The following is a 23,094-nucleotide window of genomic DNA, read 5'->3' on the forward strand; positions in this document are numbered from 1 at the left end:
CTTTAGAATGAGCTCCACCTCTTACAAGCAATGCAAACTTACACAATTTATTTATTCTCTCTGAACTTTGGTTTCCTCATCTATAAAAGGGTTATATATAACCCTTCTGAAGGGTTGTTGTGAAGACTGGGTATAATATACATAAAATACCCAGGGCACTACCTGGCATATAGTATATAATCAACAAATAGAAGCCAGTATTATTAGAGACATTTTCAACAAGAGGGACATCTGGTAGTGACTTTTACACCTTGGTAGAAAAATTCACCATGTAAATAGAACTTACTACTATTCCGAAAAACACAGTAAAACCACAAGTTTCATGGAAGAAAACCATGTAACCTGACAACATTTTAATTAGGAATATTTATCGTATGGCAAGTTAGAAATAGGAACCTGCAACCAAGAGATGAGAAACATTTTATATTGAGATTAATTAAACAAAAAAACATGTAGTGAGATTATAAAGGAAGAATCTAGAGAGGGGAAAACGTCCAAGAAGTTCTTCCACTTATCTGTCAAGTAGAAAAGGTCCTATCTCTTCCCATTATTCCTCCTCCTCTTCTTAACTACTCAGGGGAAGAAACATGTTCTCTTGGAAACTGAGAGTCCAAGAGGAAGGAAGTCTGAAGTAACAAGGTAAATAAGCAACATATACATTAAAGCACTTGTTAATTCTTTAGGTTAATAGGTTTTTTGCTTAGTTTTACAAACTTCACCTTAAAATACATATACTTTATATAATGAGTCTTGGGGTAAGGTCTACTAGTCATCTCATATCTTACTCTGATTTAATTTAATCAAATAATTCAGATTAGCTAACAGTTATGATGAAAGAAATGGAGATTTTATTTGGGGGGAAAAGTTAAAGGACAAAGGAAAGAAAACCAGATAATTTTAATGCACAGGGTACTTGTGAGATGAGAATGCATCACTAAGCAGGAGAGCAGGGAAAAGGAGGAGATTGCAAGAGGGTGTACACAAAAGAATATGGAACAAATTGACCCACACTGCTTACCATGGTATTTTAGAGGCAGTAACTGTCTAGCATGTCTCACTGAAAACCAATTGCTACTGTCAGTTACCAATATTTATCTACTGTAAAACTGTGAAACAGAATACCTTATAATTTGAAACACTGAATTCATGAATTAAGTTGTTCTACCTTCTGAGCTGTGTTAAATTATTTAGAAAAATCATATCACTCAAAAACCATTTTATAAATTGCATCCTTAAAAAAAAAAGTTAAGGATTATTAGAAAGAGACACTCTACACCTTACTTCTTCCCTCAAAAGTCCCCTTTCAAGTTTTGTGGAACTCCTTCTCTTGCATATACAAATTTCTCCTCAACTTAAATTTAAAACCTAGCATTCGAAATTGTGCTGAGAAGCTCTTGCCCTCTTCCAGCTCAACCCTAAAGAACCATTCTTTAATAAATCTTCAAGCAACAAAGTGGCTCCTAGAGTGTCAACTAGACATACCAAGTCACTCTGAGTCAAAGGTAAATATTACCAACCTTCTAAACACAAGAGAAATGGTTTCTAGGTCTCGTTCAGAAATAATTATACCACAAAGTTGAAGCAGAAACTATGCCTTGCATCTAGTAATCCTCACTTAGATCCTTTAGCCCACACACTGAAAAACTATAATTTGATTACCATTGAGTCTACATCCTAAATGCTTTCGTATTTCAAAACGCCAATTATCACAGAAAGCATCTTTTTGTTTAACCAGTTATCTTTGAAGTCAGACATCTGTGGTGGTTTAAAGCTGTATGCACCCCAGAAAAACATGTTCTTAAACCTAATCCATTCCTGTGGGTGTGGACCTACTGTAAGTAGGATCTTTTGATGAGGCTACTTCAGTTAAGGCATGACCCACCTCATCTAGGATGGCCTTAATCCTCTTCCTAGAGTCGTTTATAAACAGAATGAATACAGAGAAAGAAAGAGAAAGCCATGGAAGCAAGAAGCTGAAAGCAACAAAACCTGGAAGAGAAGGGAGAGACCAGCAGATACCACCATGTGCCTTTCCATGTGGCAAAGGAGCCAAGGATCACTGGCAGCCAGTCTTTGGGAAGAAAGCATCACCCTGATGATACCTTGATTTGGACATTCTCATAGCCTCAAACTGAAAGCTAATAAATTCCCATTGTTTAAAGCCAACCCATTTCATGGTATCTTCTTTGAGCAGCCTAGAAACTAAAAAAGCATCCATCAAAATATTTTACTTTTTTATACAAAACCTGAAAGGAAGAATGCTTTGAAGAAAAGAAGGAGAAGTTGCTTCAATTCTTGTACTTTCCATTCCGTTTAAATTGTTTAGCCTAGACTGTAATTCCATTTTTACATATATTTATGAATTATCTTTTGCATGCTTTTAATAATCACAAATCATAAAAGCAACTGCTCTGAAGCTCAAGGCAGGACTGTAGTTAGTTGTTCTCTGAGCTGTAACAGGAGTTAGTCACCATCTTGGAAAATCACTCAATGACAGTAATACAATACACTGGATGTACAACTTACCTATGTAAGTCTGCATTTGTAGCTGTCTCATTCACTGTAATTCTAGGTATAGGTACAAAAAGTTGATTATTTCATTATTTCGAAAGCATTTACATATTAAAATGCACATTAATTTTAAATGAATTTCTTATTATATCTCCTTTATCCTATAGTTAAAACATTATGTTAAGTTCTTATAATCATGTTTGTAAGCAGGCTACAGAATATCTACGAATTCATTTCAGAATAGTAAACAAGGTACTATAAAGTGAAAATAGGAGTTGGATCTAATAGGCTGAGAACCACTGGTCCAAATTAATAATAATGTTTTGGCCAAATCTCAACAACAAAGATGCCAATCTTGCCCTCATTTTTGAAACAAATATAATGTGTTTCAAGCGTTCAACCACAGCTTTAAATGCCTACCTGAAGCCATTTTACAGATAAATACTAGATCTCTCAGTGTAGGTAGTTTCCAAATCTCCTTTCCCCTGTTGAATAAAATATATGAGTAAGAAATGGTTGTGAACACCACATGCATACATAGGACCTCTAAGTCCTCCAGCACACTGTACATGTCTACGCAATTACTCCTACCTGACTGTGAAGGAAACTGGCAGTGATTAATAGGAAGCAACAAAAGAACCCAGTTGTCACTAAGGAAATTGTCCTTGAGCATCAGATGCAAAGATTCTATCCTGAGTTTATTTTCTCCACATTAAATTATGTTGGTGGGATCCTGTCAGTTGCTTTCCCTGGAGCAGGCTCTAGAATAATGCTGGTCAACAGAAAACTCTTGAGATGATAAAAAAAAAGTTCAACATCAATACTGTCCGATATGGTAGCCACATGCAGCATGCAGACACATTTGAAATGTGACATTGTATGACTGAAGAACTGAATTTTCAATTTTTTTAAATTTTAATTTAAATAGCCGTATGACTGGTGACTTCCATATAGGACACCACAGCTTCAGAATATCAAAGCTGCAAAGGGTCCTGGAGGCCATATAATTCAACCATTCTTAACCTAGGAGAAAGATCTGCCACATCAAGAAATTATAAAGCAGCCACTGAGGGGGATAATGACCTCCAAGTAAGTGTTATTCAAGTGTGCCAAAACAATGGGGAAAATAAGAACACTGATGAAATCCAGCTACTAACTTTTCATATGAAGTTACTGAGTCTCAATGGCAAAATAACTTACCCAGTCATTATCATCTGTCAGCAGCATAGCTAGGGCTAGAACTCAGGTATCCTGACATTTACTTCAGGACTCTTTCTGTTCCTCTATTTTAGGTTTAACTCCTCATTAACTATCTAATAAATATAGTGTTAATCTAAACTTTTCTTCAAAGTTATATTTAGCTGTAAGCAATTTTAACTTTTAAGATTTGAGCCAAAGCTAGAAAGCTTTTCTTACATGAAACTAAATAGTTTGAGATTTAAGGGTTTAAGATTGACTAAAAATGGAAATAATGTTCATATACAATCTATGTATATCTATATATAAATAAAATTACTTATTTATATAATAATAACAGACTAAGGCCATTGGCAAGACTAATTACCAAAAACATTAATTATCATTCCTCTCTTTTTTTAAAAACCTTTTTAGTTACTGTCAATTTTTTAGTCTTTAGAGTATGGATAAGAATTCATATGCAGTTCAAAATCTAAATTCCAAATGAAATCATAAATACAGGCAATATCAGACAGAGATGTTTTCTTCAAACCAAGTTTTAAAATATTCTAGGTTTAAATGGTAACATTTTGTTTTGAGGGCAAGGAGAGAGGCAGGTATGTTGGAATCTGTAAATCCAATGATTTACTTCTTCAGAGACATATACGTAAAAGTGAGTGCTAGGGAGTAGAAAACCCAGTATGAGTTTTGGAATGACCTACAAAGAATTCTCAGGTCCCTCAGGAAGTGAGACAGACCAGGTCCAGGGAACCATCACTTGCCACACTTACCTACGTTAAGCCTTGTATAAAATTATCCACAGATGACCAGCTTCTAAACTCTACAAGAAACGTAAGCTACTCAGCTATAATCAAAGCCCCTACACTTTGGCCTGGAGCTATTCTCCAAGCTCATTGTATGCATAAGCCCTGAAGGAGAGTACTCACAGGTCAATCTGCAAAAACTAGGAAAGTTGCTATCTTGTGTGTGTGTGTGTGTGTGTGTGTTTGTGTGTGTGTGCTTATTTGTTTGTTTGTTACCTCCTAGCATGCCAGGAACAGTCTATCTTGACCATTAGCTGGACACAAGCTTAAGGAACAGATGTCTCAAGTCTAAATCTCGGATATAATACACTAAAATATCAAAATGTCCAGGTTTCAACAAAAGGTTCCAAACCTACAAAGAAATGGGAAGTGATGGCCCAGGCAGAGAAGAAAATTAAAGCCTTAGAAACCATCAAAGAGGAAGACAAGACCTGGAACATACCAGACAAAGATTTTTAAAAAATGGTTCTAGGGCGGAGGGATGGAGACCCAAATGGGTTGTGAGGCTGCCCCACGCAGCGGCGGCGGCAAGAAGAGGGACTCTCCAGGGACTGCAGGTTCACTGGCGCACCTCATTATCAAGGATCTTGGAGAAATTCAGTCAAGACTTTTAGATCACAGACCAGTTATTCAAGGTGAAACCCGTTATTTTGTGAAAGAATTTGAAGAAAAATGTAGTCTCCAAGAAATGAGAGTTCTTGAAAATTTGAAGAATATGATCCACAAAACAAATGAACAGACTCTTCCCAAATGTGGAGAGACAGTTCAGGACAACATAAACCAAGTTCTCCAGAGATTGCAAGCAGCTAATCACTCAGTCTGTAGACTCCAACAGAGGGAGCAGGAACAAAGAAAGTCCCCCAAGGTGTGGACTATTCCCACGTTGTGCTCTGAACTCGCCGCCATTCAGAGCAGCTCCTGAATCCATTCAGAGGAGCACCTGATTTCAGGGCAACATGACTCGACTTCCCCACCCTGTAGATTCATAGTGAGCATTTAATAGCTAGTGAAAAACAGCATGCAATCCAGTGGGAAGATTTCACGAAAGAGCAACACAACAAACAGGCTGAAGTGGACAAAGAGCACAAAAAAGCCATGGAGAGACTTAAAGGTCAATAAGCTGAGATAGAGAAAGACCTAGCAAAATTTTCAACCTTTTAAGAACTCACAATAACAAATGAACAAGAAAACATTGACACACACACCCCCAAAATATTCCCATCAAACCATTTAGCCTCTGCTTCAAGCTTAGCAATATTTTCAATGGCACTCTTACGTCAGAAGAAAGGAACTTCTGCTTGAGTCCTGATTAAAGGTTTAACAGAAGAGTGCTATATCTTTCTAGTCCTCAAGTGCCTATATATGATTAATGGATGCGGCGGAGTAGGAGGAAAAATGGGATAAATTTACACTTTGTTAATTAGAATTGGTCTTACCATTGATTAGCTCAGAGAACTCTTAAGTATAGACTAACTGCAAAATAATTTAATTCATTCCTGTGCAGGGTTAGTATCAGATTATTGTGGCTTAAAAGGCAGGTTATAATAGCTACCAGCCATAGCTTCCCAGGCTATGGGAAGAATGTATAAAGTGTTATTCCATGACAATGTAGACAAAATGACTGTCCTTGGAGCAGAAATCATATTTAAGAGAAGCAAAAGTCAAAATATTATCTCACTTATGGCAGAGATGGCTGTGTTGGGCTTTGAACTGCCTATTGGAAAAGGTTGCAAATTTCATAGTACAACATAATGCCGTATGTTACACCGGATGACAAGACGTTTTGTGGCTTTCCAACAGTTAATGTTTTCAGTTTTTAAAATATGCTTAATAGGAGCAGCTTACCAAAAATATATATTGACTTTTAGCCTTTCCAAAAACCATAATCTTGCCCATAGTATTTATCTCATATTTGTGTCTGTTTTGCTGTAGGTAAGCTTTATAGGATAAATAATGTCTATACATGTTTCAACTGTTGAATGAGTAATCAGCAAAATCTGCCAAGTAGTACCTCTGGAACTGTATAAAGTACCTGGCTCTGAATGAACCAGAAGTGTTTGCCCACATGGCAAATGAGCCATGTTAAATGTAAACCCTTTTTTTAAAGTCTATTCTCATAAGGAGGTGTATTACGGCGAAACATGTACCAGTTCTTTCATCACTGTGATCTTTAAAGATCTGCATTTAACAATATAATTGAAGAACTAAGTTGCTTTCTTTATTTGCCAAAAACCAAACAAAATTAAATGCAATACCTTCAAGAGATTTATGGCAAATGAACTTGAAGTATGGATAAATCCTTCAAATATTTTTTATTGCTCTTTCTTTATTGTAAAGAAAGGGACAAGAAAGAAAATATCCAACTCTCTCGTGTTATCTCAGTGCTGCGACTGCATAAAATTGATAATGCTTGCCTGTATAAATCTACGGCTTACTGTCAAAGCTTCATTCTTGGCTGCATGTTGAAAACGTGATTAAAGTTAATAGAGGAGATGAAATTAAAAAAAAAAAAAAGGTTCTAAATATATTCAAAGAGCTAAAGATAAACATGGACAAACAACTAGAGGAAACTGGGAAAACAACAGGTGAACACAAAGAGAATTTCAATAAAGAGATGAAAATTATGAAAGGAACCAAACACCTGAAGACAACACAAAAAAATTAAAAATTTCCTACCGCATTTCAAGAGCAGATTGCAGCTGGAAGAAGAAAGAATCAGTGAACTTGAAGATAGGATCACTGAAATTAACCAGTCTGAGGAGCAGAAGGAAGAAAGAAAAAAAGCAGAGCTGAGGAACTGCCATCAAGCATACCAATATACACATTGTGGGAGTCCCAGAAGGAAAGGAAACGAGAAAGGAGCACAGAGAATATGCAAAGTAATAATGGCTGAAATGTCCCAAATTTAACGAAAGACATGAATATAAGCATCCTAGACACTCAAACTCCAAGAAGGATAAACCCAAATAGACCCACACTGCAACATATTATAATTAAACCATCTAATGGCAAAGACAGAGAATTCTGAAATCCACAAGAGAGATAAACAATGTGTCACATACAGGATGCCTCAATATGATTAAATGCCAATTTCTCATTGGAAACTATGGAGGCAAGAAGGCAGTGGGATGATATATTTAAAGTGGTGAAGGCAAAAAATTGCCAGCCAAGAATTCTATATCTGGAAAAATGTCTTTCAAACATGAGGGAGACACAAGGGCTTGTAAATAAATAAATAAATAAATAAGGGAGAGATTAAGAGCTTAAGACATTCCCAGACAAACAAAAGCAGAAGGAATTTTTCACCACAGACCTGCCATACAAGTAATGTTAAAAAAAATTTTGCAGGTTGAAAGAAAAGGACAGGCAGCAAACTCAATGGGAAAAATATTTGGAAACCATGTATCTGACAAAAGACTGATATCTTACATATATAAAGAAATCCTACAACTCAACAATAGTACAAACAGCCCAATTATAAAACAGGCAAAAGAGATGAAAAGACAGTTCTCTGAAAAGAAAATATAAATGGCCAAAAAACACATGAAAATATTTTCATCTTCACTAGCCATTAGGGAGATGCAAATTAAGACCATGAAGAGACATCATCTTACACCAATTAGACTGAATGCCATTAAACAAACAGGAAATTACAAATGCTGGAAAGGATGTGGAGAAATTGGAGCACTTATTCATTGTTGGTGGGACTGTATAATGGTTCAGCCACTCTGGAAGACAGTCTGGCAGTTCCTTAGAAAACTAGATATAGAGTTACCCTTCAATCCAGCAATTTCACTTCTCAGTATATACCTGGAAGATTTGAAAGCAATGACATGAACAGATATTTGCACACCGATGTTCACAGCAGCATTATTCACAACTGCCAAGAGACAGAAACAATCCAAATGTCCTTCAACAGATGAGTGGATAAACAAAATGTGGTATATACACACGATGGAATACTATGTGGCAGCAAGAAGGAACAAAGTCATGAAACACATGACAACGTGAATAAACCTTGAAGACATAATGCTGAGTGAAATAAGCCAGGCACAAAAAGAGAGATATTGTATGTTACCACTAATGTGAACTCTGTGAAAAATGTAAAACAAATGGTTTATATTGTAGAATGTAGGTGACCTAGTGATAGACAGCAAATAGTGAAGGGGGAACGATAATCTAATAAGAACAGGTAAGTTATGGAGGGTAAACTTAATGTTATGGGAATGCTCAGGAACAATTATGGTTTGTTAATTGGGGGGGGGGTATGGTAGGAACAAGTTGGCAGCAAGGTAGTTATTTTAGGTTACTTGTTTTTCTTCTTCCTTTGTTTGGTTATAATTTGTTTATTTTCTTGGGGTAGGGTAGGAACATGTTGGAAGCAATGTAGTTATTTTAGGTTATTTGTTTTTTCTTATTCCTTTGTTTTGGTTTTGTTTGAAATTTTTTTTCTATTTTTTATTTTTTATTTTTTGATAAAGTTAAAAAAACAATGAATGATTATTAAAAAAAGTAAATGAGCAATGGGGGAATGAGGGAATGGAATATTTTGGATGCTCTTTTTTATTTTAATTTTTATTTTAATTTCTGGAGTAATGAAAATGTTGATGGATTGTGGTGATGAATGCACAACTATCTGATGGATACTATGAACAACTGATTGTACACCTTGGAGGATGTATGTTATGTGACTATATCTCAATTAAATTGCATTAAAAAAAAAGAAAAAAGAAAGTAAAGGACAATAGACAATAGATCAAAGCTACATGAAGAAACAAAGCACTCCAGTAAGGGTAGTAACATGGGTAAATATAAATACCCATATGTGCTGGTTTGGATATATTATGTCCCCCAAAACGCCATTATCTTTGATATAATCTTGTATGGGCAGACATGTTGGTGTTGATTAGATTATAATTCTTTGAGCATTTCCATGGAGATGCAGCCCACCCACTGTAGGTGATAACTCTAACTAGATAATTTCCATGGAGGTGTGGCCCTGCCCATTCAGCGTGGGCCTTGATTAGTTTACCAGAGCACTATATAAGCTCAGACAGGAGTGAGCTTGCTACAGCCAAGAGGGATACCGCAAAGAATGCACAGGAGCTGAGAAAGAAGCTGCAGCTTACAGAGACATTTTGAAGATGGCTTTGAAAGCAGACTTTTGCTCCGGAGAGGCTAAGAGAGGAAAAATGCACCAAGAGCAACTAAGAGTGACATTTTTGAGCAACTGCAGCCTAGAGAGGAATGCCCTTGGAGAAAGCCATTTTGAAACCAGAACTTTGGAGCAGATGCCAGCCATGTGCCTTCCCAGCTAACAGAGGTTTCCGGACACCACTGGCCATCCTCCAGTTAAGGTACCCAATTGTTGATGACTTACCCTGGACACTTTATGGCTTTAAGACTGTAACTGTGTAACCAAATGAACCCCCTTTTATAAAAGGCAATTCATCTCTGGTGTTTTGCATTCTGGCAACATTAGCAAACCAGAACACCATAGTATTGCATTTTTTAATTTATAATTTCATTTTTTACTTCCTACAGGATCTAAAAGGCAAATACATAAAAATGTAACAATAAAGTAGTGGTTTGGGACTCATAATGTATAACCATGTAATTTATGACAAGAACCACATAAAGGTGAGGGGACAGAGGGGTACAGGAATATAGTTTGTATATACTATTGAAGCTAAATTGCTATCAAGGCAAATGAGATTGTTATAGATTTAGGATGTTAAACTCCATTGTAACTACAAAGAAAATATCAGAGTGCATACATGCTCACAGAGACAGAAACTCAAATACAGGCTCTCAGGAGTGGGGAGGGGAGACAAGTGGTATAGAGAGTTAATGCATAATGAGTATAGGGTTTCTCAAAGAAATGGGAAGATTTTAGTAATGGAAGGTGTTAAGGGTACCGCAACATTATGAATGTGATTAATCCCACTAAACGGTATGCTCTGGAGTGGCTGCATACATGTTCTCACAATTTTTAAAAAAAGAAAGAACTAAAGAGACAGCGACAATTAAAGCAACACATGATCTTCGGTAGGCTTTAATAAGGGAGGAGAGGAGGCTCAAAAGGACATTATTGGGGCATATGAAAAAAAGGGAATATAGACATAGCAATGTTAAATTTCTTGAACTTGATAACTGCACTTAAGGTGGTTACATAAGTGAATATCCTAGTTCTTGGGAAACGTACATGGCAGTAGTAAGTGTGCAAGAAGTACGATGTAAACCTACATGCATGAGTTCAGAAAATGGATTGATAGACACATACAGAAAGATAGATCGATGGATAGGTAGATGGACTGATACATAGATGGATAGACAGAATGATATGGCATGGATAGGTACATGGATTGGTACACAAGATGGTCAGACAGAATGATATGGCAAACATGGAAAATGTTAAAATTGGTGGATCTCGGTATCTGGGGAGGGATACAAAATGCTGGAGCTCTCAGTATGGGGTTTGTACTATTTTGTAACTGTCCTGCAAGTTTGAAAGTATTTCAAAATAAAAATTAGAAAAAAAAAAAAAAAAAAAACCTGTCCTGAATTGGTCAGTATCTACCATTCTTAAGAGGGTCAATTACATTGTCTTCCAAGGTCCTTTCTAGCTCAGTGAATTAGAGCCAATAAACTGCTTATTAGGAGGAGAAATAAAGTTAGCAGTTCAACTTGAGAGTATGCTTTACATAAGCATTCTACTTTAGTCAAGAGAGTTCTTGTTCTGAGTTGATAAAGCAACTGGGGTAAAATGCTAACAAGAAGTGAACCTGGATAAGGGGTATACTTTGTACTATTTTTATTTTTGCAACTTTATTCAATTACTATGAAATAATTATTATCTAGTGTGCTGGTTTGGGTCTATTATGTACCCCAGAAAAGACTATGTTCTTTTAATTCAATCTTGTGGGGACAGACCTATTGTGGGGAGGACCTTTTGATTCAGGTGCTCCCATGGAGATGTGACCCCACCATTCAAGATGGGTCTTAATTAGTTTACTGGCATCCTCTATGAGAGGATAAAAAGCAGAGACATTTTGAAGAGCGCTCAGAGAAGCTAAGAGATGTAATCCAGAGTTTGTTCCCAGGAGAAGCAAAGAGAAAAGCTAAGACAAAAGCCCAGAGACATTTTGGAGAAAGCCACAGAAACTACAAGCTAAACCCAGGAAAGGACCAGCAGAATCTGGCCATGTGCCTTCCCATGTAACAGAAGAACCCCAGACGCCATGGGCCTTTCTTCAGAAAAGGTATCGTCTTGTTGATGCCTTAATTAGTACATTTTCATGGCCTTAAAACTGTAAATTTGTGAACTAATAAACCCCCATTGTAAAAGCCAATCAATTTCTGGTATACTGCATTCCAGCAGCTTTAGCAAACTGAAGCTATTAGGTTTAAAATAGAAGGAGTTAACCCTGATAGTTATTTTCCTAGGTCCTGCCCCTGTCCCCCATGATAGCAGCCTAGTGCTTGGTCTTTTCAGATCTACAATGTGCTCATATCTACAATATTCTCACCAGTCTCTATGCCTTCAACCTCTCAATATCATAAATAACCATGCTAAAATAAATATTAGTACGTTTTCTTCTATTCACACCTCAACCTTCCCTCAAACTTCTCCATGATTCCTGATTACCATATAAACTTTGACATCAAAAGATTCTACCAGGTCATTCTCATAAGAAGTCCATGAGATTTGCCCCAGGTATAGGCAATGGGCAGTACACTGTCTATAGGGAATTTTAAACAATAATAAAATGAACTGAATGCCTGGTTTGGATACACTAGCAATTCTAAACAACCTCAGTGCTAAGAGACTTCTGCCCACTATAGCAACAACTACCACCATCACCCCTTAGTATGTTACTGATAATGGTTAACCTCCCCACTCCAGCCCAAATCTTTTATCCAATGGTTCTTCTTTTTCTTTGGATCTCAAATAAAATAAAATAACAATAGGCTAAGAGTAATCAGTATATTTTCTTCAGAACTTGCAATCATGAGGTCTATCAAATCACTTTAATAGAAATGTATAATTTAATGGGATGCCTCATTCTAAACAAAATTGAATCGAGTCCATATATAATGTAAGAGTCTAGTTATAAAATCCAACCAATATTGATTTAGTATTAAAAGTACTTATAAAACAACAGTAGGAGGGAGGGGCAAAATGGCAGCATAGAAAGGAGAATTTAGTTAGTCCTCTGGAACAACTAATAAACAACCAGGAACAACCAGTAAATAATCTGGAACAACTGCTGGGGGCAACCATGACTGTCCACATATCATATACCAACCTGGATTGGGTGGAATGCTAAGATTGCAGAATAAAATCTGTAAGTAAAAATTGTGGAAATGTGCCGGGAGACCCCCTCCCCCACGGCAGGCTGAGCTGCAAGCCCTCACTGTAGGAGAAACCAGCCTTCCCAGAGCCAGTGAATATAGCCCAGCTCAGCTCCAACTGGGGTTTTAATTAACAATTGTGGACTGCTGAATACAGGGTACACACATAGACAAAACCTATAACAAGCAGACACAGGCTTTCAGAGACAACAGACCTTAAAGAGCCAGAAAGATCAGGGGCTCTCTCTTACTGACGGGCAAAACTGGGGGGCCATGAACTGGCTCTGAAAAAGGGTTTTCTTTCCCTTTCTCTCTTTCTCAACCTGAGTGGTTCAGTGGAGAGAGCCTCAGCCATTTACAGTTCTCAGCGCTCTGACCCAGACAGGAGTGGAGACAACAGAAGCACCAATTCAAATGCAGAAGATAACTCCCTAGGGGGTGTATCTTCCCTAAGAGGAAGGATGGGGCCAGCTCTACAGTTAACCTTCCCTTCAGAATTCAGACCCCAGACGTGGGGGAAAACAGCCAAAACAGAAACTAAAGGGGCCACACCTCCTTACACCAGTTGGGAGCAACAGTCTGACAGGTGCCACCTGCTGGGCAGATTAGGATAATCACAGAGGCTAGAGGTCTACAGGAAAGCTGGTCATTTTTCTAAGATACATCCTGAATATAACCCTATTCTGAGACCTGAACCCATTCTGGTCCGGGAAAATCTGATTGGGGTAACCAAGGAAACGAGACACCTAGTCAACAGAAAACTACAAATTACAATAGGAGAAAACAAAGATATGGCCCAGCCAAAGGAACAAACTCACACCTCATTTAAGATACAGTTAAGATATTGTTCCACTTTAATGAAACAATCAATTAAAGATTTTCAAATAAATATGCTAAGTCAAATAAAAAACCAAATCAACAAGTTCAGGGAAGCTATGGCAAAGAGATGAAGGATATAAAGAAAGCACTGGGCAAACATAAGGTAGAAATCAAAAGTTTGAAAAAAACAACTGGCAGAATCTATGGAAATGAAAGGCATAACACAAGAGATGAAAAACACATGGAGACATACAACAGCAGATCTCAAGAGGCAGAAGAAAACACTCAGGAACTGGACAACAAGAAACCTGAAAGCCTACACACAAAAGAACAGATAGGGAAAAGAATGGAAAAATATGAGCAACATCTCAGGAAACTGAATGACAACATGAAGCATATGAATGTACGTTTCAGGGGTGTCCCAGAAGGAGAAGAGAAGGGAAAAGGGGCAGAAGCAATAATAGAGGAAATAATCAATGAAAATTTCCCATCTCTTAGGAAAGACATAAAATTTCAGATCCAAGAAGCGCAGCATACCCCAAACAAAATAGATCTGAATAGACCTATGCCAAGACACTTAATAACCACATTATCAAACGCCAAAGATAAAGAGAGAATCCTGAAAGCAGCGAGAGAAAAGCGATCCATCACATACAAAGGAAGCTTGATAAGACTATGTGCGGATTTCTCAGTAGAAACCATGGAGGCAAGAAGGAAGTGGTGTGATATCTTTAAGATACTGAAAGAGAAAAACGGCCAACCAAGAATCCTATATCCAGCAAAACTGTCCTTCAAATATGAGGGAGAGTTTAAAATATTCTCTGACAAACGTACAATGACAGAGTTTGTGAACAAGATACCTGCTCTACAGGAAATACTAAATGGAGCACTACAGACAGAAAGGAAAAGACAGGAGTGAGAGGCTTGGAACACAATTTTGGGTGATGGTAGCACAACCATGTAAGTATCGTGAACAAGATGACCGTGAGGAAGGTTAGGAGCATGCGGGACATCAAAAGGAAAGAGGAAAGATAAAAACTGGGACTGTATAACTCAGTGAAACCTAAAGTGCTCAACAACTGTGATAAAATGTACAAATATATTTTTACATGAGGGAAAACAAATGAATGTCATCCTTGCAAGGTGTTAAAAATGGGGTGGTATTGGGGAAAAAATATAATCAATGCAAACTATAAACTACAGTCAACAGAAACATGGTATTATGTTTCCTTTAATGTACAAAGGGAATATACCAAAGCTAAATGCCTATAAGAGGAGGACATAAGGGAGGGATATGGGACTCTTGGCATTGGTGATGCTGTTTGACTCCTTTATTGTACTTTAGTTTCATCCTATCTTTCCTTTTGTTGCTTTTTAGCTGTCTTTCTTTTCTTTTTCTTTTCCTCTTATCTCTCTACCTTCTTTGACTCTTCCTCCTGCTTTGTGGAAGAAATGGAGATTCCTTATATAGATAGTGGTGATGGTGGTGAATGCATAAATACGTGATTATACAGGGAACCATCGATTCTTTACTTAGGACAGATTTTATGGTGGGTGAACAAAACTGTCTTAAAAAAAAAAGTTGATGAAGAAACCTTGTGGGCATTATGTTGAGAGTAATAAGTCAGACACATAAGGACATGTATGGTGTCACTGATACGAATTAACTATAATATGCAAACTCATAGAGATGAAATATAAGATACCATGATACAGAATGAGGCTAAAGAATGGGGAGCAGTTGCTTATTATGAGCAGAATGTTCAACTAGGTTGAACTTAAGTGTTTGAAAACGGACAGAGGTGACAGTAGCACTGTGAAAATAACTAACAGTGCTGAATGGTATGTGAATGTGGTGGAAAGGGGAAGCTTAGAGCCACGTATGTCACCAGAAAGAAAGTTGGAAGTTAAAATATGGGAATGCATAAAACAGTGAATCTCGTGGTGGACAATGTCCATGATTAACTGTACAAATATTAGAAATCTCTTTCATGAACTAGAACACATGTATGACACTGTGCCACTTTGGATGTATTATGTTTCCCCAAACACCATTATCTTTGATGCAATCTTGTGGGGGGAGGCAGGCATGTTAGTGTTGATTAGGTTGGAACCTATTGTTTCAGTGTTTCCATGGAGATGTGACTCAATCAGCTGGGGGCCAGATCTTCCATTGGATTATTTCTATGGAGGTGATGCCCCACCCATTCAGGGTGGGTCTTTATTGAATTACTGGAGTACTTTAAAAAGAGCTACACAGGCCCAGACACGGAGCAGCTGTGAGTGACATTTTAGAAAGCAACTGAGGGTGACAGTTTGAAGAGGAGTTGCAGCTAAGAGATGAGAAAATGCCCCAAGAGCAACATTTTGGAGAACACCATTTTGAAATGCAACCTGGGAACAAGCAGATGCCAGCCACTTGCCTTCTGAGCTAACAGAGGTTTTCTGGACACCACTGGCCATTCTTCTGTGAAGGTACCCTATGGTTGATGCCTTAGCTTGGACACTTTTATGGCCTTAAAACTGCAACTCTGTAACCAAATAAACCCCCTTTATAAAAGCCGATCCATTTCTGGTATTTTGCATTCTGACAACATTAGCAAACCGGAACAGACACTATAACTAGAAGTTAATAATAGAGGGGTATATAGGGAAAAAATATAACTATTGCAAACTATGTACTACAGTTAGTAGTATTTTAACATTCTTTCATCAACAGTAGCAAATGTACTATATCAATACTATGAGTCAATAATGGAGGGGGTGGTTAGAGGTATGGGAGGCTTCGAGTTTTCTTTTTTGTCTTTATATCTTTTCTGGAGTAATGAAAATGTTCTAAAAATTGAAAAAAAAATTAATCGTGGTGATGGATGCACAGCTGTATGATGGTACCATGCACAACTGATTGTGCACTTTGGATCCTTGCATGATTGTATGGTATGTGAACAATCTCAATAAAATTTTAAAAAAAAACCAATAATCTGAACAAATGGGTCAAAGCCATAACTGCATGCCTAGAGCCTGGGGAATTTGCTATGGGATAAGAGTCAGCAGAATGGATAGGGCCCCACTAATAGGACTGTAGTTCTATTTGGGATAATTAGTTACTTTGAGACCCAGGTTATCTTGGTCACTCAGAGAAATAATCTAACTCAGCAGAGGAAAAAGGATAGAAAATAATATTAAGAGAAGGGGTGACCAACCTTGCCACGAGCCATGCTCTGAATCTTAAGAGAGTGCAGCAGCTGGGTGGTAAGTCAGCAGAAGAGCAATACTCTAACTTAATTTCCCTATACAGAGATGTATTCCTCAGCTGTAATGAGTTCACCCAATTATAACAAACTTTAGGGAATGGCTTTCTAACTAGGATACACAGATAACTAAGATTGTACTATATAATAATAAAATTGATAACCAGAGAGCATGGAACCAAAAAAAAAAAAAAATCAATATACCAAATTACTTCTTACACAACAAACCGGTGATTAAGGAAAATGAAGCATGTAAGTATGTTTATATAAAGACAGAGTATTGGTTATTGCTGTTTTAATAGTTCTTCTAATGCACAGATACATATTTCACTGTAGCAGAAATAGAAAAAGAAATAGTAAATCCATAAGAATAACTAGTAATTTGCTGCACCCTAATTAAAAATTGCCAGTATTGGTTAAATTGTAAAATACAATTAAAACCAACATAATAACACATAGAATTTACAAAGAGAGAAGGCTAAGAAATATACTTTACCATTAGAACAAATACCAAAAATTCCAAAGTCCATCTAGAACACAGGGCAATCAAATTTCAAACATACCATCCATATAGAAAACTAGAAACATGCCCCGGAAGGTAGGTGATCTTGTGTTTCAACAATAGCACTTCTCCAACCATGAACTAAAATCTGAAGACTTACATGTTTTCTCAACTGCTTTATCTCCCAAAAACAGAGGGAAAGAGGGAAGAAAACATTTTTTAAACCATGATTGCATGGAAAAACAAGATCAAGCTAATCAGAGAAGCAGTTGCTACCTATTTTAAAGAAATAAATTCAAAGTAAGACATATATAGAAATCAACACAGCAGTTAATTCGATAACTTCAGAGATCAGTGTCATCTTTTCATTTCCTAATTTGAAAAATTATTCAGTATGCTCATCGACATGCTTAAGCATTGTTTATGTTTAGGCACTGCTCTACTTTTGCAAATATCAGCTGTGCCTCTAAACAGAAAGAAATTTTAAATGCCGATCTTACTAGAGCATAGCTCTTCAAGGCCATCACAAGTTTACGAGCTAGCAAAATGCTAAGGCACCAACACCAAACATCCTAGTTTACATGAATGAGTTCAAGTCAGGCCACCAAGTCAGGTCTAAGTTACCTGTACCAATACAGTTATTTTTAAAATAAAAAAATCTAATACTTGAAATATCAATCATCTGAAATAAGCAAAACAATCATCAGAAATCACCATTCACCACTGACAGTTTTATAAGTATCCCTAGCTACTTTGCACAGTTCACAGCAAAATTCCCTTACCATCTACATAAAAGCTAAGAGAGACCTTGTAACTGCATTGAAGTGGGACACTATATGATGTAGATTAGGAAGTGCATATTAACTGCTGCCTATAAAACATAAATACAAGGTAAATAATAACTGAAATTAATAATAATTACCTTCTGGTGATGATAAAAACATGCCCCCCCAATACTACTACCCACAGGCCATTAAGGAAAACCAAATGTGCTAATATGTATGTAACAACAATCTTGAGTTTTAACTATTTTTTAAATGCATATATATATATATTTTTTTAAAGCATACATATATATTTCCTTGTAGCAGAAATAAAAAGGAACAGTAAATTATTAAACATTGCTAATAATTTACTGCACCCTAATCTAAAATTGCCCATATTGATTAAAGTGAAAAACTAAACCCAATAGGATAACTTCTAGAAAGTTTGGCAGAAAAACAACAGATAATGAGCTGTAGATGCAAACCCTGACAGCATCAGCTTTCCATATGATTATCACTGTGGTTCTAAAAGCATTCAAGAGTTTATTTAGTGATAAAGAAAATAAGACAACCTACACCCTGCAGAGAAGAGTCCAAAGGGAAAACTTTGTTTGGTCTGCTTGCACGAAGAGAACTTTGAAGTACCTTCAGTTTGACAAAGAAAAACAGAATAAACTGGGCCTGGATAAAGAAGAGTTCAAGTTTTCCCTGGGAACGTAAAATATTTCCCCGAAATTCACACAGGAGGAAAACACATATCAAAAAACAGGCATTAACTTCAAGTGAAGAAATACAAGTTCAGCATCCAGCAGGTAGTTAGCTAGTCATATTTCTAATCCGTTAGGTCAAGATGCCCTCTCATCTATGGCCCTGAGAGGACGGATCCCCTCCTCTCAATCATTCCCTTGGAATCCAGTCATTACCATTTTGTGCCACCCTCACCGGCAATAAGCCAGCACCCGGGACACTCCCCCTACGGGACTGCTTCCCTCCAAGATGCATCTCTGCCCAGAGTCATTCGCAACCCCCGGTCTCCGGACCCCTTCGGCCTCACGGTCTCCGGTGCCCTTCTCCTCAGCCTCTCACAGTTGCCCCTGGGGTTCTCCTCCCCTTCCTAGGCCCCCGGTCCTGGCTCGGGAGCTGGCTCGGGTGCTGGCTCGGGTCCTGGCTCCCTCCCTCAGCCCCAGGTCCCGGCTCTCCCTCCGCTCCCGCGGAGAGTCCCGACTCTACCATCCCTACCAGATCTCCCCGTCCGAAGCCGACGGGCGGCGGCAGAGCCAAAAGACATCCACTGAAGAGAAGATAGCCTGGGACAACCCAGCTCCAAATTCACCTTTAGTCTCGGTTCTAGGATCCTGGCCCAGAGCCCAGCTTCCGCCTCTCGCCGGAAGTCATTCGCGCGCGGAACCGGATATCCCGCCCCTGCTCCCTCTCTGTGGGCCCGCTTGTTTGCGATGTGGGGTCGCATTGGGAACCCGGAGAGGACCCAGGCGAGAGTCGGGTTTGCTGCTGCCCCGGCGGAGTCCTGGACAGAGGGTCTTGGGCCAGAGTGGTGCAGGGCAGAAGTCTCCTTTATCTCTCGCTCCTTACCGTTCCAGTGGATCAGTTAACCAGTGTGCCAATTCTAGTCCAATTCTTTGAGGAACAAGATGACTGGAACCAGATGACTGAGACACTGACACCTGTCCTCACAATCTAGTTGAAAGTTGACATAAATAAAAACAAAGGTTCATCGCCCCACGACGCTGTATTTCTTTTTTTATTCATTAATTAAATTTTTTATTACTTACTGTACATCACCCATTCTACCACCAGACACTGCAGTCACTGCTGGAGATACAATAGTGAACAGACTAAAGCCCTTACTCTCATAGAGCTACATTCAAGGCAATGAACTAGGCATAAAATAAATTAAATAGCAGCCTGTTCCTCAGGAAGCTTAGTCCAGTATAAGGTATATGTCTAGTAAACAAGTGCAATAAAACAACCAAGTTTTATTGGAACTGTGGCAGTGCTATGAAAGTAGGGAATGGGTAGTGAGGAGGTAGGGAGCTGGGTAGGAAAGACTTTTCAGATATTGACTCTTAAGTTGAGACTAAAATAAATGAACAAGAGTTAGGGGGTGGACAAGGTGGGGAAGAACATGCACAGAAAGATGTCAGAGAGTGAGGGTTTGACTTGTTCAGAGAGCTGGAGGGGGTGGTACAGTTAATTTAGCAAGACCTGAGATCATGGAGGCAAGAACAAGCACAACAAGAGGAAGCAAGGCCAGATCATGAAGACTATTGTAGCTTATACTAAGGAATTTGGACTTCAGACTGCACCCAACAGGAAATCAGTGGGGTCCTCTAGGGAAGAAGACAAAAAGAGTGTCATGGGGTTAACATGACACTGGTAATCAAAAAAATAATAATAAAAACATGGAAGATCATGAATAGAACATTTTACCCTAGAGGATGCTTTCTTCAAGTGCCATACCCAGTAGTAGAGATAATGGATGACTACCACAGTCCTATAAAGCAAGACCAACAGGGCTCATACCTGTTAGATTTCCCCATTGGACAAGCACTTCAACCAACTGAGATGCAGGCTGAAGGCACAAAGATTGGAGAGATAAAAAAGAAGCTTCATGACCAAATACAGCGATGAGGACAGACTGTAACTTCTGTTGCTGTATTTTTGCTATTGGTGTTTAATAAATATCCTCTTGTACATAAAGTCCCATCTTTTCTTTTTTATAAGAAATGGTATAATATAAAATTGTCCTTCTTTTCCTTTTTCCTTTTGTCAGCAACAGGATAAGTTATGGTATATGGAGTTAGGAGATAGGATTACAGTACCAAAAAAAGGAGGAATGGACATCATGTAGAGAGGCAGGACTCAGAGGGCAAGACATCACCTCCAGATGGAGTAGAAAGACACAGCTTTGTGTTTTCTTCCATTGAAGAGGTTGGCAATCTATCTGTAGTGAAACATGAAACAATCATGTTGTGGAGAGGAAAGCCTTTGAAAGAATGGGGAGAGTGTGTATGTGGTATGATGTATGTGCATGTGTGCATGCTGCGCAGTCAAGAAGTAAAATGGAATAGGCATCTCTTGAGTTGTTTCTGTAACTCACCACAATTCCTCTCTATGTAGGAAAGACCCCATTACACAGATACAATCCCTTATAAGGCCACATAAACACAAATTACCAAATTTTAGGGTGACCATCCTAGTTTTCCAAGAACTGAGCAGGATCCCAGGATACTGGACGTTCAGTGCTTAAATTGGGATAGTCCTAGGAAAACTGGGACAAGTTGGTCACCCTACCGTGTCATCTGACTATAACAGATTAATCTTCCTCCAAGGAATTTTAAGTGTGGAATAGGGAAACACAGAGAGAAGCTTGCCATTAGAGCTGAGTCACACAAATGGCAGTGCCCTAAAAAGTCTTTGCCAAGGACTCTGAACCCCCTCTGTTTCCTTTGATTACATGACATATTCTTTTTTGCTTAACTGCAACCAAAATAATCTTCAAGAGAATACCTATATCACACCCTTGTTTCAGATAATGTGCTTCTAGAGCTCCTGCTGAAGGGACACTGAGCTAAATGATCCATGCTCATTGTCATAACAAACTGGACCAGTTATGGATACTTAACCCAAATAGGGCTAAGAGAGTCTCTCATGTATGGATTTTGGAGTTTGTGCACAGACTTTGTCTCTCCACTTGGTCTTCTCTATATTATGATAGAAAGGTCATGTAAATATAGAATTGAGTTAGACATGAGCAAGATATCTAAAGCTGGTGGAGAAACAGGGGAAGAAATAGGAGGAAGGATGAACAATAAAGAGGGGAGAGCGAAGAAAGGGAAAGAGAAAAAATAATTATTTCATAGAGGTAATAATCTTAGTTCTCATCTTTCCAGCCTTTGAGTCCCTATCTCTTATGAGGCCTAGTTAAAGTTCCTGTCCTTAAATTCTGTGAAATTCTGTGTACTTCCAATAAGTTTCCCATTTTTCTTAGTAAGTTTTTGTCTTACCAGGTTTCTCTTCCTAGTATTCAAGCACCAAGACATCAATTTGCCAAGACACAAGTTTGCCTGCCCATCCCAGAGCATCCATCTTTTCTCACAAGAGTTGTGGAGCCAGCTTCTTCCCCCAGGCCAATGACAGGAGGATGATTTGCACACCTTCAGTGTTTCCTGATCCTTTCACAAGAAACCTGACACAATTTCCAAGGGGTTTGATAACTTTAGTGCTAAAATCACACGGGTAGGGAGAATCATAAAATCATAAGATATAAAGTTTGGAAACCATGTATCACAAATGTTTCATTATATAGAGAAGGGAACTAAAGCCCAGCTAGGCAAAGTAGCTTTCCCAAGGTAAAGCAGCTCAATAGACCCAGAGAAAGGACTAGTTTAAGATTTTCTTCTCCCCAGTCCACTGTTCTGTCCACTTTTCCTGGCATAGAGCCACAATCTACTCGTTGATCAGGTAACTTTTGGCATGGGGAGAGCAATACTGCAAGGAGGCTACTGTGAGATACTTAAAAGTGTGAGATTTGACCTGCCCACAAACTCCTGGCCTTTGGAGTTTACCCATCTCTATATAATGGCATCAGGCTGACTGCAGGATCCTGAGAACTGTTCAGGAGACATTTGTGAGACAATGTGAGTGGCAATAGATAATAGGCACGTTACACTGAAGTGGGAAAGAGAAACATAAGGAAAATTTTTTGTACATTTTTTTGATACCAACTGGCTCAACCAGATGGGTTAATTAACATAGATTATAAGGTTAGTGGTTTATAAACATTATTACACATTCTCCCTTTTCTTTAGTGCATACATAAGTTTTTTTTCTTATCTTTATTTTTACCATCAACATCAGCAGCATTTATGTCT

At 38.2% G+C, this 23,094-nt stretch overlaps 2 protein-coding genes across 8 annotated transcripts in view; one reads left to right on the plus strand and one right to left on the minus strand.

The window, feature by feature from the left end:
* DISP1 (dispatched RND transporter family member 1) overlaps positions 1-19,574 on the minus strand; it is a 273,352-nt gene extending 253,778 nt beyond the window's left edge. For 3 of the 7 annotated variants that reach the window (XR_005214860.1, XR_005214858.1, XM_037823265.1), the window contains exons 1-3: positions 19,442-19,568; positions 2,932-2,996; positions 2,527-2,568 (exon numbers count right to left, since the gene is read on the minus strand). Coding sequence is in view for 1 of the 7 variants with exons in the window: in XM_037823257.1 (XP_037679185.1) it covers positions 19,442-19,490 (49 nt within the window). In the remaining 6 variants the exon portion in view is untranslated. Of the gene's footprint in view, positions 1-2,526; positions 2,569-2,931; positions 2,997-18,778; positions 18,978-19,441 lie in introns of those variants that run through there. The other 4 variants (XM_037823271.1, XM_037823280.1, XM_037823286.1 and 1 more) reach the window with 4 other exon arrangements.
* On the plus strand, positions 4,993-5,630 carry LOC119524605 (biogenesis of lysosome-related organelles complex 1 subunit 5-like). Its single transcript, XM_037823327.1, has 2 exons — positions 4,993-5,376; positions 5,493-5,630. The coding sequence occupies exons 1-2, from the start codon at positions 4,993-4,995 to the stop codon at positions 5,628-5,630; spliced, it is 522 nt and encodes a 173-aa protein (XP_037679255.1).
* Positions 19,575-23,094: the final 3,520 nt, after the last annotated feature.

The sequence above is a fragment of the Choloepus didactylus genome, chromosome 2 (genome assembly GCF_015220235.1).
Source record: "Choloepus didactylus isolate mChoDid1 chromosome 2, mChoDid1.pri, whole genome shotgun sequence".
Taxonomy (NCBI): domain Eukaryota; kingdom Metazoa; phylum Chordata; class Mammalia; order Pilosa; family Megalonychidae; genus Choloepus; species Choloepus didactylus.

Excerpts from the sequence above, each read along its gene's own strand:
- LOC119524605 (XM_037823327.1), top strand. The coding sequence starts at position 4,993 with ATGGAGACCCAAATGGGTTGTGAGGCTGCCCCACGCAGCGGCGGCGGC. Across the intron at positions 5,377-5,492 it reads AACAAAGAAAGTCCCCCAAG|ATTCATAGTGAGCATTTAAT; the intron begins GTGTGGACTATT and ends CCCACCCTGTAG.